Here is a 16,555-nt window from a genome sequence, read left to right as displayed (position 1 = left end):
CTCTCTCTATCTATCATCTATCTATCTATCTATCTATCATCTATCTATCTATCTATCTATCTATCTATCTATCTATCTATCTCTATCTATCGATCTGTCATCTATCTTTCTATACTCTCCTCTGACACTGTTACTTTTTATTTTAAACTGAGCAATGTACCTTGATTGTCTTTCAATGTCATGCTAGATTTCCTTCACTTTTTCAACCCTGTGTTTTTTCCCATTATAGATTAGAAAATTATTAATTTTATTAATTCACAATTAGTATGTTAGCTATCTACTCACTTGAGTTCCAGATACTTGTTTTCTGTTTTTTAACTATAAAATAATGTAATAGATTTTTCCAAATTATATGTTTTAATTTGGGAGATAATTAAATAGAAGCTATATTTGTCCAAGACCTCAAAATATATGTCCTTATTAGATGATTTTCTACCAGAAACATGAACTTTTGGTTTTAAATGGAAAATATACAACATAATGTTCTTTTTATGAGTGTCACAGGATGCGTGCTATTGCTTGTTAGGGAAGAAATCATAATGAATATAAGCTCAAGCAAACAAACACAAAAAGCCCTTTCCAGTAAGTCCTCATTTGGAAGTGATCACTTTGGTTTCTACAGCTTATCTAGAAATATTTTTGGTATATTTTATGTGAATTCCAGCTTTAATAATCCAACCCAAGAAGTTTCACCATGGTTTGGAGGAATTCTATACTGCATCATTATCATCAAAAAGTAAAAACAACAATAATAAACCATAAATTTATGCAATCTTTTTTTGGGCTTAAACACACTTGAGACTATATAATTTATAGTCTAGTGATAAATAAAATGCTGGCACTAATTCATCACCATTTGGAGGTGAAATAACCTTTGTATTCCACTTGGAAACCAATAATTATGTGTCTGTTTCCATGCTCTAAATAGTCCTAAGTGGGTTAGCTCACCACCACAAGAAATGATCAAATTCCACTCATGGCTACAATTTGCATCTACTTTCCCAGAACTATTTATGAAGGAGCCAATAAGTTGTGAAGGCTTCTGAAGCATATTTATACATGCAAGGGTAATAGCAAAACTTTGAAGTCACTTGCTATACTTCATGTAAAGATTAATGTCCAACACTTGTGGCTAAGTATGCTTGGCCTACTGATGTGTTCTGCTCAAAACATGGCATTATAAATGTGAATCAATATTTAAAGGAGAGAAAAGTTCATATTGGTACAACAGCAACAGTAGATTTCTGTCTTTCGTGGGTAATCAGGAGTCTGGAAAAACATGGATCTACATTTTCATTTGACAGTATACAGAAAGAACTTAGTCAAGAAAGACCTGTCTTAACAAAGGTTTGATCTTAGCTCTCTCCAGCAGCAATTATTGCTATTAGGTTGCCAATACCAAAGCTATTTGTTATAGAGGATACACACTTAAAAAGTTCAGCGTTTTAAGGAATAATTAATTTATCTGCCTGGAAAATCTGTGAATGAGACTGGTCCTTGCTCTAAATTGATTTCTATATATTTTCTTTTACATGAGAAGAAATTTACTAGGTAGGTAACATGTCTGCTGGATGAGAGAGAATTACTGACACTAACACAACATCACAGAGCCTATTGCTATAGCTTGACTATATCCATTAAAGTTCACACATAAGAACCTTAACCCCCAGTGCAGCAGTGAGGAAGGGCAGGGGCCTTGAAAGATGACTAGATCAGGAGGGCTCTACCTTTACCCAGGAATGGACCTAGACGGCAGTGAGCAGACTTGTTATCATGAGTAGGTGCCTGAAAAAGGGATGAGGTAGCCCCTTTCCCTTCCTCCATCTCTTGTACATGCTCTCTTGCCCATCTTCCCTTTACCAAGAAATGATACCACTAAAAGGTCCTTGGAAGATGTGGGTCACTTGGTCTTGGATTGTTCTAGCTCGAAGAACTATAAGAAATAAAATTATATTCTTTTCAAGTTAATCAGTCTCAAGTATCCTGTTATAGTACCATAAAAAATTCCTAAGTCACCTGCTATCATCAAAATATTCCCTTTCATCCCTTCTGCAGAAGTATAGAATAGAAGTGGTTCTTCTATTAAACAAGTTGTTTCACCTTTACCAGTAACTGAGAAATCTTCACCTGTAAATGGCAGAAGCCGGGTGAGAGCCGGTGTCATAGCTGGCTCGAACTCGCCCTCGATAGAGTTCCACAGCAATGTGGTCTTGGTCACCCTTATACAGGAGGATGCCGCTGTCTTCATCTGTGGCAACCTAGTAGGAGGTAGCCCTGATGTTAGGATGCACAGTCAACCAAATGTATTCATCCAAAGAAACAGGCTGCTAAGTGAATGAGGAGTTTTAACTATGCTTTATTTTTGCCTCAGGGCTATGAGAAAATGATGCATGCCGAAGTTACTGCTTAACAGGTGACTAGTCTGTAAGTTATTCTGATGTTCAAATACATCCATAAAGAATTCAAAAGGCCATTAAAGTCAATGAGTAAAAACTCCATTTAAGGGTAAAATAAAGAGGCAACTTTGGTATTCTTTTACCCAAGTCATTTAGTGACTTAAAATCCTAGATCCTATCTTATTTTGAAAAATGTTGAAAGGAAATATTGCTGAAGCTTTTCACACGGGGAGCATTTTTTTTCACAGGCAGGCAGTTGTTAGCTGTTTATTTTGGTCAAGCTATTAAGGTGCCCACTCCTTCAGGCCGAATTTGGCTCCTAATCAGATTAGCTTTCTGGAGGGGGAACTCTCACCTGAAGTGTGATGTTTGTCTGAGGCCGAACCTTGGCTGAAGGGATCTGAAGATAGGATTCTTTGTTCACAAAATTCACACTGACCAGTTTTTCACACTTCTCTCCTTGGTAGCCAGGCAAACACTGGCATATTGGTTCACTTATCCTGATGATGCACTGAGCTCCATTCTGGCAATCAAAGTTATCACAGGGGCTGGTACGAGGGAGGACCATGGGTGGAGAAAACTCACAGAACAAGCCACTATAGAGAAAACATGAATTAAATTAGATGTGATGAAGTCTGTAAGATATCTCCATAAATACAAGTGTGTACTTATGTGTTACCTGTGGCCTTCAGGACAGATGCATGTGTAACCGCTCACCGCATCAGTGCAGTGAGCGCCATTTTTACACTTGTTATCTTGGCAGTCATCAAAGTCAATGTCACAATGCTCACCAACATATCCTGGTGTGCAGTCACACCTGTTTGAACAAGCAGTGAAGTGTCAAACTTGACTGAACCAAACTTCAGTAAATACCATTTTATCTAGATGAGATTCCACTGTTACTGGTATCTTCAAACAAACACTCACTTTGAACAGTTGTATCCTCAAATTAATGGATGTCTACAAACTATTGCTGGCTACACTGTGAGTCAGGCCTACCAGCTGTCAGAGGCATGGTGACTTTAACTATTTGATGATAGGGATAAACCTCAATTCAAATAAGAAGAAACTCACTGTACTCTCCTTCCCACCCTTTCTCCTGCTCCTTCCTCCCTTTTCTCTCCAAGTTTCCTGAGTTGTCCTTTATTTACTGTACCCCCAAATTCCTTGTAGTCTTTGGTTGATAAAAATCCTCCCTCTTAGGTACTGGGATTACAATCATGTGCTATTAAGCCTCACAAATTTACAGGGAATATTGAGCATATTGTTAAAATGATTATCAGTTTTATTTTGTCCTACACAAGATACAGTAGAACAAAATATAATTTAAACAAATCAAACATTATATTGGGCACTCTGATTCTTAAGTAATCTATTCTTAATTATTATGGAAGAATTAGACTGGCTTGATCAGTTGGGTAGGAGATCCAGTACAGAATTCCTGAGACCAATTCCATGGGGGTGTTTTGCATCCTCTTCACTCTGGTGGTATACCTTAGCAGCAGAAAGGACCAGGGCACTAATGCAGAGGACCTTCTTTGAGCATGTCCTAACATTTTAAGTCCAAATTACATTAGAATTCAGTGAACCTGCTCTATTGCCCTGTGACATTGATTATGAGGTTACAACATCTGGACCAAATAAGAATACTAAGGAACAAAAACCCGAAAGAACTTACACAATGTGTAAGTAAGTGTCTCATTTGAGAATGTGACAAGAGCCTGGGTCCTTTGCCACTGCACCATGTTGTTGGATCATTAGTTGCTCAAAGCTCCCTTTAAATCTGTGCTCTAGTGTGCTGGCCATTGGAAATTCTAGCTGTGAGTTTAAGAACATAGATTTCCTGAGAAAAGCAGTATAGCATGTACAGTAGTTTTCAAACTATAGAGCCTCTACTTAGCTTCAGTTCCTCATGGTCTAAAGTACTCAGTGAGAAATTTCAGAACAAGTTTCAAGTTGTGCATACATCTGAGTAACATAACAAAATCTTTTTCTGCCCAGTCCTGCCTGGAATACATGCCATTCCTTTGTCCCTGGCATCCATACTGAACACTTGTTACCTGCCCAATAGTAACCTAGTAACTTCTCAATAAGCGGTCACACTTTTACAGTACTGTAGTACTGTTGTGCAGGAAATGCTTACATAAGTACCTTAACATTATGGCACCTTGCCTTTCTTTATTCACATGCCTTCCTCATATCACATAGGCACTGCATCATCTCACATGATCATAGATGAACAGATTACAGTGAGACACTTTGAGAGGAGGAGAGCATCTCCACAAAACTTTTATTATGGTATATTGCTAAAAGTGTTCTGTTATTAATTACTTAACCTCTCACAGAACCTAGTTTACAGGGTGACTTTTATCATTTATGAGGAGCCTAATAGTACATACAGGGTTTCTTCATATCATACATAAAGGTCACACTCCCCTGTGCTGAGAATCTATAGTGATAATGGAACTCCTAGGGTATGGTCATAGATGGGAAGAACTCTTCTGGCAGGCCCATATATCTTCCAATCTCTCCTCACAACAATCTCCTGTTATGATTTGTTAGGTTTATATAATGACTTTTCATGAGTGTGTTTGTTTTGAGTTTAAGGGAGGATTTTTTCCCCCCACAGACTTTTGGACTTTGAAGTTATATAGAAGTCCTCTTCCATTCTGGCTTCATTGGTAAGTGTACTTTTTAATAAGGCAAGTTTCATATTTTCTAGCTTAATTGATGTACAATTGACAAATAGATATTGTACATTTTCCAGACACACAACATGATGTTTTCAGACATGTACACATTGTGAAATGGTAACTACCATAAAAGTATATAAATACCCACCACCTCATTGGGGTTGTTGGTGCTAATAGTCACCCTGTCAAGATCTAGAAATCACCTGAGAGATGGGCCTTTGGGTACTCCTCTGGGGGATTATCTTGATCTTATTGGCTGATGTGAGAAGGGCCAGCTATGGTGGGTGGTGCCATTCCCTGGATGGGATCCTGGACTGTGCAGACAAAGAGGGAACCTTGCAGCATTGTGCATTACTTTCTCTCTGTTTCCTGCTTGTGGGGATGTAATATGACCAGGTGCTTCAAGGTACTGTCACCTTGACTTCCCTGCCATGATGAACTGCACCTTGAATTGTGAATCAGGGCAATCCCCTTCTCATCTAAGTTGCTTTTGTATGACTGTTTTGTCACAGTAACTATGAAGGGAACTGATACCTCACATGGTTAGCCTTTTTACCTTTATGATGAGAACAATGAATACCTCTTCCCTTAGCAAATTATGATGCTGTTAACTATAGTCACTGTCTCTATATCAGGTCTCTAGAACATATTCATCTCTCTGAAATTTCTTATCATCAGAGGCTGACATGTCTCCATTTCCTAATCCCTGGTAATACCCTTGTGCTTTGTTTCTATGTTCATCTTTTAAGATTCCACATATAAGAAACATCTTTCAGTATTTGTTTTATGTCTTTGGTTTATTTCGCTTAATATAAAAATATCTTTTAACCAAGTTATTTATGTCTAAATGTTTCCTTCCGCATCTGTAACATGGTAATAATAGTTACCACCTCAAAATATGTTAAAAATATTAAATAAATGTAATGTGTGAAGTTGTTGGTACAACCTTCAGATATGTGAATGATCAATAAATGATTTAAATTTTTGTAATGATGAGTCTTGATAGTTCTATAAAGGTCTTTAGGGTGTGTTCTGTATGACTTATTCACTAATCTATTTCAAAGATTTAATATTTAAGCAAGCAAGAAGAGTTAGAATAGTACCCCAATGAATGTGGCATTACTGAGTGGCAACTGCATTGTCCCAAAAAACAGAATCAGGATAGTTTTTGGAGAGCTGATGTACCAAAGCAAATGGGAGCACAGCTCTTCTACGTGGCATTCAGCACATACGAATTTAGAACAAAATGAGCTCAGTGCGTAGCGTGCATGCTCTGTAGTCAGTCAGCTTTAACGCTAAATCATAATAAAGCAAACAGCAAGTCTGAGGCCAAATGGACCCTAAGTGGTGATGCACATTCTCACGTAGATGGAAGGGGCCCTGGAAGGAACTTCCATCAATGCTAATGTGGCCAGAGTCACTGAAGTGCTTAGCATTAAAGAAGAAGAAGCGTTCTGAAACACTCTGAATTATTTATCTGGGAAAAGAAATCAAAGTAAAAGATAAGAGAACCATGCATTTATCACAGTGGCTGTCTAGGAGATATTCTATGTCTCTTGTTGCCAAAGACTATTTTTTAAGTCCCTCAGAGCTTGGTGTTATATCATGGCCAATAGTTTTGTCTTTTGTTTGTTTAAGAATAGAAAAGAATATTTAAATAAGAATTCCTTAAAGTCTCTGTTCTCAACAAAACCTATCACATCCCTTCCATTCTACTATCTGACAAGGATCAGGAAGTACAGAATATAAAATATACTGCTTAGAAGCCTAAATGCCAACTAAGTAAGATGCATGCTTGAAAAGACTGCTTATGGTATATCATGATCTAAAAATATCTCAAAGCAATTTAGGAGATTTATGAGGTATATAATAAAGCATGAAAAGTCAAACCAGCTCTGTTAGTTTAGTAACAAGGAAATGAAATTGAAGAAGCAGTACAACTTGTCCAAACATTTCTCAGTAAAGATTTTCTTTACCGGTTCCATCTTGTTTGCTTTTCAAGACCATTTTCTATCTGCGGCTATGTGTCCCACAGTGTGCAGTTATTTATAAGATGGATGTCACCTGCTCCCAGCTCAACCGTGTGCAGTCATAAGATGAGTTGTGAATCATTGTTGAAAGCTATGGTTTCCAGGCCAGTTCATCTAGAGTCAGGCAAGCACACTCTCTACGAGTATGCAACCCAATTACCAGTGATAGACAATAACTAAGAACCAGCCTTTTGTTGAAGACAAATTCTCTTGTTTTAAAATGGTCTCCATTAAGTCTTACTAATAATATGTCTTAGAATACAAAAAGTCCTGCAAAATCTGTTTATCAAATAAACATTTGCAGAGTAATCTTTCTTGTTAATTTTTTAAAGGGGTTACATTCACTACATAAGTGATGTGGTTTTGACTTTCCAGCCTCAAATGTGGGCAGATCAAAGTCATTGGGAGATAAAGTAATTTATGTACAGTGTTTGGCTGAATAAAATATAATGCTGAATTTTGTACAAAGTAAAAACAACTAAAATGAAAAAAATTAAGACTTCTAGTTTTTGTATGGGGGTAAACTAAAATATTATGAAAAATGGACTCAGAGCTGCAACTTTCTTTGTGATACTGAATATAATCATCACATGTAACTGTATCTAGGTGTTCTAAAAGTTTAGATTTTTAAACCAAGTTGACAGAAAATAATACTGTCTAGCTGGGTGTGATAGCACATGCATTTAATACTAGTACTCCTGAGGCAGAGGGAAGAGAAAATCTGTGAGATCAAGGCCAGTCTGGTCTACATAGTGAGTTCTAGGCAAGCCAAGGCTACAAAGAGACCCTGTCTCAAAGCCAAATAAAACAAAACGAATGAACAAAAAAATGTACAAGGAAAAAGAAACATATTGTTGAAGAAAAACTCAAGAATAATTAAATTTAGGGGTTGGAGAGATGGCTCAGCAGTTAAGAGCACTGGTTGCTCTTGCAGGACTAGGACTGAGGACTGAGAGGTTTGGTTCCTAGGATCCACATGGCAGCTAATAACAGTCCATAACTTCAGTTCGCCCTTGTCTGACCTCTACAAGCATTGCATAACGCATACTTACATACGTGAAGGCAATATACTCATACACATACATGCAGGTCACATATTCATACATATAAAATAAAAATAACGAATAAAATATTTTTAAAAAAGAATAAGTAAATTCAGTTTAACCTTTGAAAGACAGAGGGGTTCTGGCATTCCTGGTGACACAGGCACATAACCTGGCTATTCAGGAAGCCAAGGCAAGAGCAACACAAGCTCAAGGCCAGCCTGGGCAACTTAGTCAGACCTTGTCTCAAAATATAATAAAAAGTACAAAGCAAGATGGGGTATAGCTTGTTGTCAGCACTTGCCTAGCATGTGCAAGAAGACCTTGGGTTGAGTTCCTAGCACCATTAGTAAAAAATTAAAATCACAGATTTACAGCTCAAATCTCATTTATTCTTATAAAATTGTCCCCGACTTGAGTGATTTTAGATTTCTGAGTCCTACAGTAATTAAGCTTTGGTCATTTCACTAAGAAAATGAAGCAGGGAAATTGAAGAGCTGGGAAGTGATATGAAAATAGGAGGCGGCATCTTCCCACATCTGGCAACAGCACATACTCTATAGACTGGCTGAAGGACTCAATGTTGTTCTTGCAAGTTGTCTTATGTAAGCACAGCCCAGCTCCTAAGCCCAACTGTGTCATCCCCTAGCATCCACTCTTTCCTTGATTCTAAGCCAACTGCAGTCTGAATAAACTAGAAAACCTATTAGCGGAAACACAGATCTGGTTAATTACATAACTCAAGTATTAAGTCTAGTTTCAGTTCTGCCAATAAATTAACGTGAAGTCTTTGTATAGCTACCCAACCTCTCTGGGCTATAATATCCATATGTTTAAAATGAAACACTCAGATTAGATGATGGTTGTTACTGCCAGCTTTAAAACTATTGATAGACCCTTAATGCATTTCAAGAGTGCAGTAAAGGGATCATCTAATTTGTACAGAGCATACTGCAGAGATATTGCTGGGGAAGAAAAATTAATTTTGATGTTTTGAGCCCCTGGAGATAACTCTATACTCGGTGTGAATGTAAAGTTTCAGACCACAAGAGCTCATATTTAAGGCAAAAGGGGCAAAGGTCAATAATTACGGTGAGAAAACGGGTACAAACTAAGATTACCCAGAGTCACAGGCACTATGCCTCTCCCATCCCAGAGAGTCAGAGAACTGTTTTAGATCATAGCATTTTCAGTTTCATCAAAATCAATTCCTCTATTTAAAACAATGTTACCTTCACATAATGAGACATCTAGTAGATGTCAAAAACTTAATTGGATTGGCCTTTAAATAAATGTAAAGAAGCTCATTCAAAGGCTCTTTTATTTCATAAATGACTTTCCAGAAATTGTCAAGGAACAAAAGGATACCTCGTTTTATTTTTGTTCAGTGTACTAAAAAAAAAGTCCACACTGCATATGAACATTTGTAAAACTGTCATGGATACTGCGGAGCATGACCCTTTCTTTAATGTTCAGTAAAGGTGTGGAGCCAAGGATGGTGGAGGAGACCAGTTGCTAAAATATTTCCCCCACCCTCCCAACCTCACTGTAAGCCCCAAGCAGCTTGACTTACTTGTATCCCTTTGGCGTCAGGATGCACTTGGAATCGTGTTGGCAGGGGTTCAAATCCTGGGCACAGAAGTCTAGCTTCTCCTCGCACAGCTCGCCTGCAACAGGGCAAGAAGTGTTAGTTCACCGAGAAAGGTGGGCAGGCTTCACTGCAGCAGACTGTACCACAGGTTTTAGAGGTTAGCAAAGCTCATGACCAAAAACAAAATAAAATAAGGATGTCCTCAAGATAGGGGGTCAGGAGATTCTCTGCCTGAGACTGAGGTCTTGGTTCTGTTGATGAGCAGGCTTGTGGCTTTGACAACATGGGTAGAGTGATGTGTGATTTGTAGGAGGCCCTTCGGAATTTACTATTAAGAAAACATAATTTGAGGTCTTTTCATTCTTCCTTTCTAAGTTTCTTCATTTGATTTTAGGTTACTTTTAAATCGAAGTATAACATATACCCAAAGAATAAATGAACATATAAAACCTATTCATAAACAACTCACTCAAGGTGAGCAGGGACCATACCCAGAAACACCATTTACCAGTGTCACTGTAGCCTCCCTCATATCCCTTCTGGTTAGTGCCACCATCCCCTCAAGGGTGACCATGGTCTTGAGAAGATCATAGGATAACTGCACCTATTTTTGACATAAATGGAATCACTTGGTAGATGCCCCTCTAGCTTATTTTGTGGTTTTGTGTTTGAAAAAAATAATAGTACATTCTTCAATGTCTTATAAATCCAGAAAAATATTTTTTCTACATTAGGAATAATTAAACAGCTCAAGACAACACTTCTAGACCACCCTACTAGGATACAAAGAAACAGAAAGTAAAACAGAGAGAAAATAGACTCTATGATTATCAGATGAAGCAGACGCAGAATTATTTAATAATGAATGAAAAGTGTGACTGCAACTATGTAGACTCTAGGTACCCTATAAAGAATTATAATTTTATTAGTGAATAATAGCTATAAACACAACCATGTAGATATAGGTGCTCTATATAAGGGTGTATTTCTGATAGTCTCTGAGAAAAGTTCTCTTAATGAATAACATGGTAAGTATTTTAAACATTCATCCAAATAAAATTTTTAAATGAGAAGACTTTTCCAATCATTGTGCAAGATATTAAGGGGGCTATAAAGCTGTATTTTTAAAAGCTCTTTTCTTCTTGTCTACTTTAATTCTATTAAATGGTTTTAAATTAGTGAATAACATGACACGTATTTAAGCTGTTTATTTCCCCCCCAAATGTCAATAATTGTCACTTCGTCATAGTGTGTATTTAGTCAGTACTGATATGAGAATTAGAGGTTGTAGAGAAACCATCTGTTGCAAGACTGTCCTTCGGAGGTTGCATACTACTTGTTGATTTAAGTATTTTCCAACTAAAAGTGGCATATTATTTACATATCAAAGAGCTTTTTCTATTATACAAGTATATAAACACACCCATGCAGTTATTAGATCAGTCTACCTTTTCAGTTTCTTTAAAGGAACCCACTGTACTGAAAGGCCCATGTATTTTTCCATGTGAATTTCCTGTGTCCCTAAATCCATGATAGAAGTTTTAAAATGCACACACACACACACACACAAACACACACACACACACACACACATGTTAAGCTACTTTAAAGCAGTTTCTTAAATGTAATTTCAATGAATATTACTTCAGGTTAGAGACTGAATTTATGCATTGTATTTTAACAGATTTGTATGATTAAGTCACTTTGTGATACAGACTTCTTTTAAGATTCTACATCAAAGGCAGTGTGTAAAACCTGATATTAGAAAGGAGCTATCTGAAATAAATAAATATTATTCCATGTACTTTTAAGTTGATTCCCAAATACGAAGTTTTACAAATGCTAAGGAAAGGTAACTTTTTCATTTTAAATCACTTTAACCCATTCCAAGCCAATGAATCTAGTGGGCACTACAGTTTAAGACTCTGGAGTGGTGCTATGTGCTGGGAGTACAGTTTTACCTTCAGCTACCTCCCCGTCTACAAGTGGGAAATGAACATTGAACTAGGTACAGGAACAGATATAGAACTTCATCTCTGAGTGAAGAAAATACAAGTCATGGAATTGACCTCCTTCTTAGTGAGGAATTTCTCCTTCAATGTGATATGGAAATGAGAGAGACCATAGAAACTACTGTACGAGTAGGAAAAAAAAAACAGGTCTGCTAGACACATGCTATACTGTGCAGACACACTCAGTCATCAAGGACAAACTGGGCACTGAGAAACGCACTGCTTTTCTAGGAAGAGCAGAAATAAAGCGCACTAACTGTAGTGAAGTAAGATAGTCTTAGTTTATTACAACTGAAAGGTTACCCAGCCCTCGTGTAATACTGAGAATCTACAGTTTTACTGGGTATTAATTTTTTAAAATGTACTTATCCAGAGTTAGTAATCTGTAAGAAAATGACAGAAAATAAGAAGGCCAAATATGGCTTTTTAATGGACCAGGGCTCGAGATAAGATGATCAGTGATGGCCTTCCTTCTTGAGAGCATAATTTCAAGATTTCAGAAAGGAGTGGTGGTGGAAATATTCGTAATTCTACTCACTCTGTGGAGTTTGGATTGTTATCTGCTGACCAATCAGAAGGTCTTTATATGCTTAACTCGAAATGAGAAAACGCGTCAGTCCATTCCGGGTTTAGGACAATGCGGTTGAGTCGTGGCTAAATAGCCATGCCCATCCATGACTCAAGAGACAGAAACCCAGACAAACTTTGACTTTTGAATCCCAGGAAATCTGATTTTCTTTCTACCTTGGATGCCTAAAAGTTCTGATAATAAAGGAACAGCACAATAGTTTCTTGATATTTGTGATTTCCCTTTTGATTACATGAGCAAATTAATTTTTTTCATGATATCAGTTCTCAACATATTTTGGGTGGAAGAGGTTAACAGGTAATTACTATACGTAAGTGCTGCTTGTGTGTTTTAGAGAGGAAACGGTGAACAATGATATGGGTGCTCTGGAGATACTCTTAGAGTAACAGGGATTGGTGAATGATCCATTGTAACTGGTAATAAGACAGTTAGGAAACAATTCCTGGCCATGCCAGAATGTTCAAAGACAAAACACCACACACAGCATGCACTAAACAGAGGCATTCTGGGGTGAGAAAGTCATGTTGAATTCTTTGTTGACTTCTTCTGGGGGTGTGACTGTGAATATTGAGTGAGAAATGGCCAAATTCTACAACATACGGTATGTGCTATGGAGCACTGGAGGGGTGGTACCCATGCACTTACGAGGGTATGATTCCTCCAAGGCCACCCTTGAGGAGGAATTATAATGCATCACTTATTAAGCCTCTATGGGCATGTTTTTCTGCAGATTTTAATGCAGTGTTAAAGTGACCATTTGTCTTGGCTTACACAGGATGGTCCTGATTTACATCTGCTGTCTCAAAGCAATTATTGTGTGTTGCAGTGCACTTTCACCGATGCCCTGGTTTGGATGACAAGTGCAATGGTCAGCTCTTACACGGAACAGTAAAACCTGGACCATCAAAGTTGATAATGGCTAGTTTGGAGTGAAGAGAGAACCATCACAAAGAGATCCTAGGGAAAACCTATTCTCATTGGTCAAAATGACACTTGGTTTGCTGTGCTTCTTCTTGCAATGGCCCTCTGCAACTATATGCAGTATAAAAGAACTGTCAGTTTGAAATGAAGTATTTTTATTATTCTGGGCCTCTTTTCTTCATTGATAAAAGGAGCTTTGGAGTTGAAGATGTAAAGGTTAACCATGGCTTTAAAATAGCATTTTTACAAAAGGAAAATGGTTCTAAAGAGATGGATAATGCAGATATCAGGTTAACAGGGAGCACCATTCTTTGCGGTACAATACAACATTATTGCATTCAGTGGTAAAAAGAAATGTCAGCATGAGTCCAGGGCCCCTGTGGTACCAATATTGCAAATATTCCTGCAACAAGGCAGAACCTCACTACACACTGACTGCTCTCCAGAGAAACAGTGTATGGATCTGGCTTTTCCTGCTGCTTTATTTTAGATCTATGAGCTTAACTGATAACGATATTCCCTTTCAACACAATGGGGCCATTCTGTTTATCTTTTAAATTTTCTTGCACTGGCATGTCTTTTTATTTAAATTTCTTACTACACCTTACTGAAAAAACTTAGAACTATTATGCAATTCTTTATTCAATACCTATACTATATATTGCCTATTGCTTTTATTAATAATTCAGAAAGCAAGTGGGATTTTTAACATTGCTTCATATTTTTAGTGTCAACTATGTGTTGGACCCTGTGAATGTGCTTAGGGTATCTAACACAATGAAAAGGTGTTCCTATTCTTAGAGAACTTACACATGACAGGAAAGGAGAAACATCTTAATCCAATACTTTCACAATCATGTGTAAAATTGTCTCTGGCTTAAATGCTAAGCAAGAAAAGTTCCTGGTACTCTTTGAAGAAGAACAGTTTGGGCTTTCTAGAGAAGGAAGACTTGAAGAAGTGAAGGGCAAAGAGGAAGATAGATGCTCTAGATAGAAGAGCAGAGTGAGGCGATGAGGGGGTCAGGAGTTGGCCAGTGACAGCATGGCCCTAGCAGTGGCTACAGAGTCAGAAAGGGGCACAGTAATTTCTAACTTAGTCACATTATCAGAAATGAAATAAAGAGTGGAAATTTTTAGAGTTCTTGGGTAGACAATGAATTGTTTTCTATCCAGATATCTAGAAATAGCGTTATCTCTTCGAGGGTGGTTTAATCCTCAGTTTGCTCAGCAGAAAAGAACATGGTCATCTTGTCCCTGGATTAGGGTATCTGGAATACTCTAATTCAAATGCACTGCTTAAAATATTTATTTCTTTTGCACAAAATGGAGCAATAGGAAAGGATACTCAGTAATTGAATGAGAATCTCTATTTGCATCTTCTGAAGGTCGTTTTAAATTCAGGTTGGGCATATTGACAACAAAATGAAAGTGAAAGACTACCATAGGGTGTTGGTGGAAGACTCAGGTCCTCGTTCCCGCTGTGCCTAGCTTCTTCCAATTCAACCAGATTCATTCATCCCTTTGCTGAAAAAAGATAAAGTCTGAGAATCCATACGGAGGGCTGTGGCTGTGTGAATATATGGATGGGACTCGGGAGATAACAATGTAGCCCATTCTTAATTCTATCCAACTAGAGTCTTTTCTTTTACTTTCTTGTCTATAATGAGGAAGCATCATTAATATTGATATGACAAAGAGGGAGCACAGGACAGAGATCCGAATAACTAGACTAAAATTCCAGTGTTAAATTTAATCAGTTGTGACATTTTCAAGCACAGTTGTAACAAGGGAGGAAGTCTGTTTGAATTTCTGACAGAATCCCAGGACCAGACTTTTAGAAAGTAAAACACATCATTCTTTGAAAGTCTGTGTTTTGAGCTCTGCTTGTTGTAAGAAAACCTGGATAGATGGCACCAATTTTGTGAGATCTGCATTGGCTCAGCAAGGAAAGATGCTGAAAGAAGAAATCAACCTGATAAAGTGGAAAAAATTTAATTCCTTCAAATCGATCATTTGAGGGCCAGAGACTCCTTCATTTATATTTTTGTATATCTCTATTTCAGTCTCCTGCAGAGCATGTGGGACAACCTGGGAACTCAATGAGAAAACAGTTATGAAAAGCAACACTCAAGTGTTTGCTTCCTGTGGGCAAATACGCTTTAAATGTTGTTGGAGGCATAGATGGCATAAAGGCCAATGGGAGGAAGGAGCAACAGTTGCAGTTTTGTGGTCTGAGGCATACGTGTGTGTGTGTGTGTGTGTGTGTGTGTGTGTGTGTGTACATTAATGCAGACCAGTCAGCTGATGCCTCTCGCTTTATAATTTCTTTCATACAACAGTGACCATCACAGTAGAAAATGAAAATGAGCCAGGAACAGAGGGACTGTGCATGCCAGTGCACAAATACCATGTTTGAGAAAGGTTAAAATGAACAGACCTGAATTCTTTGCAGAATTTTAAAAATTCAAAAAGATTCCCCTGAAAATGGTAGTTTTCTATTTGTTCTCACCCTTAGAATCCCTGAGAGACTGTCTCCAGGATCTCCCTATTCAGTCTCAAATTTCCTTGTGTAAAAATGGACTAGTATTTTCTTATAATCTGCCCACAGCTTCTCATATATTTTAGAGCAATTTTTAAATTTTATAATTATGTAAATGTCTGTGTGTTTGTGTGGGGATTTGTGCATGTGAGTGCAGTGTCTGAGAGTCCAGAAGAGAGAACTGGATCTCCAGGATCTGGAGTTACAGATGATTGTGAGATGCCTTACGTGGCTACTGGGAACCAAACTTGGGTCCTCTGCAAGAGCAGTATGTACCCTAAGTTGTTAATCCATCTCACCAGGCCCTTCTTCTCATATAGTTTAAACCATTTCTGAATTAGTCAGTCTATTTAACACACTGTAAAAATAAGTGTTTAGGAGATGGATAGATGGCTCACAGGTTAGGTGCACTTACTGCACTTCCAGAGGACCTGGGTTTGATTTCTAGCACCCACGTGGCAGCTGACAATCACTTGAAACTATGGTTCAGATAATCGGATGTCCTCTTCTGTCCTCAGTGGACACCAGGCACACATATGAGGTACATGTATACATGCAGGTATAACACTCATATACATAAAAAGTAGATAAATCTTAAAAATTTTAATAATCAAAAGCTGTGATACTATATGTGATAATGACAGGAAAAATGTCTGCACATATGTAGTAAAATTAGAGAAAACTTTCACCATATATTTCTGATCCATTGTTGGTTCAATCCATAGATGGGCAGGTCATAGA

General features: G+C 37.7%; 1 protein-coding gene across 4 annotated transcripts in view; it reads right to left on the bottom strand.

The window, feature by feature from the left end:
- The window catches only part of Slit2 (slit guidance ligand 2), a 354,605-nt gene that overhangs the window by 17,692 nt on the left and 320,358 nt on the right, over window positions 1-16,555 (bottom strand). For all 4 annotated transcript variants that reach the window (XM_029561716.1, XM_017797197.1, XM_017797196.1 and 1 more), the window contains 4 exons: window positions 9,736-9,829; window positions 3,076-3,213; window positions 2,752-2,992; window positions 2,128-2,258 (listed from right to left, as the gene is read on the bottom strand). In XM_029561716.1, coding sequence (XP_029417576.1) covers window positions 2,128-2,258; window positions 2,752-2,992; window positions 3,076-3,213; window positions 9,736-9,829 — 604 coding nt within the window. The remainder of the gene's footprint in view (window positions 1-2,127; window positions 2,259-2,751; window positions 2,993-3,075; window positions 3,214-9,735; window positions 9,830-16,555) is intronic.

The sequence above is a fragment of the Nannospalax galili genome, unplaced genomic scaffold (assembly GCF_000622305.1).
Source record: "Nannospalax galili isolate Female #2095 unplaced genomic scaffold, S.galili_v1.0 scaffold874, whole genome shotgun sequence".
NCBI classification, from domain to species: Eukaryota; Metazoa; Chordata; class Mammalia; order Rodentia; family Spalacidae; genus Nannospalax; species Nannospalax galili.
Note: the sequence above shows the minus strand (reverse complement) of the source record. Positions and strands in the feature narration are given on the sequence as shown.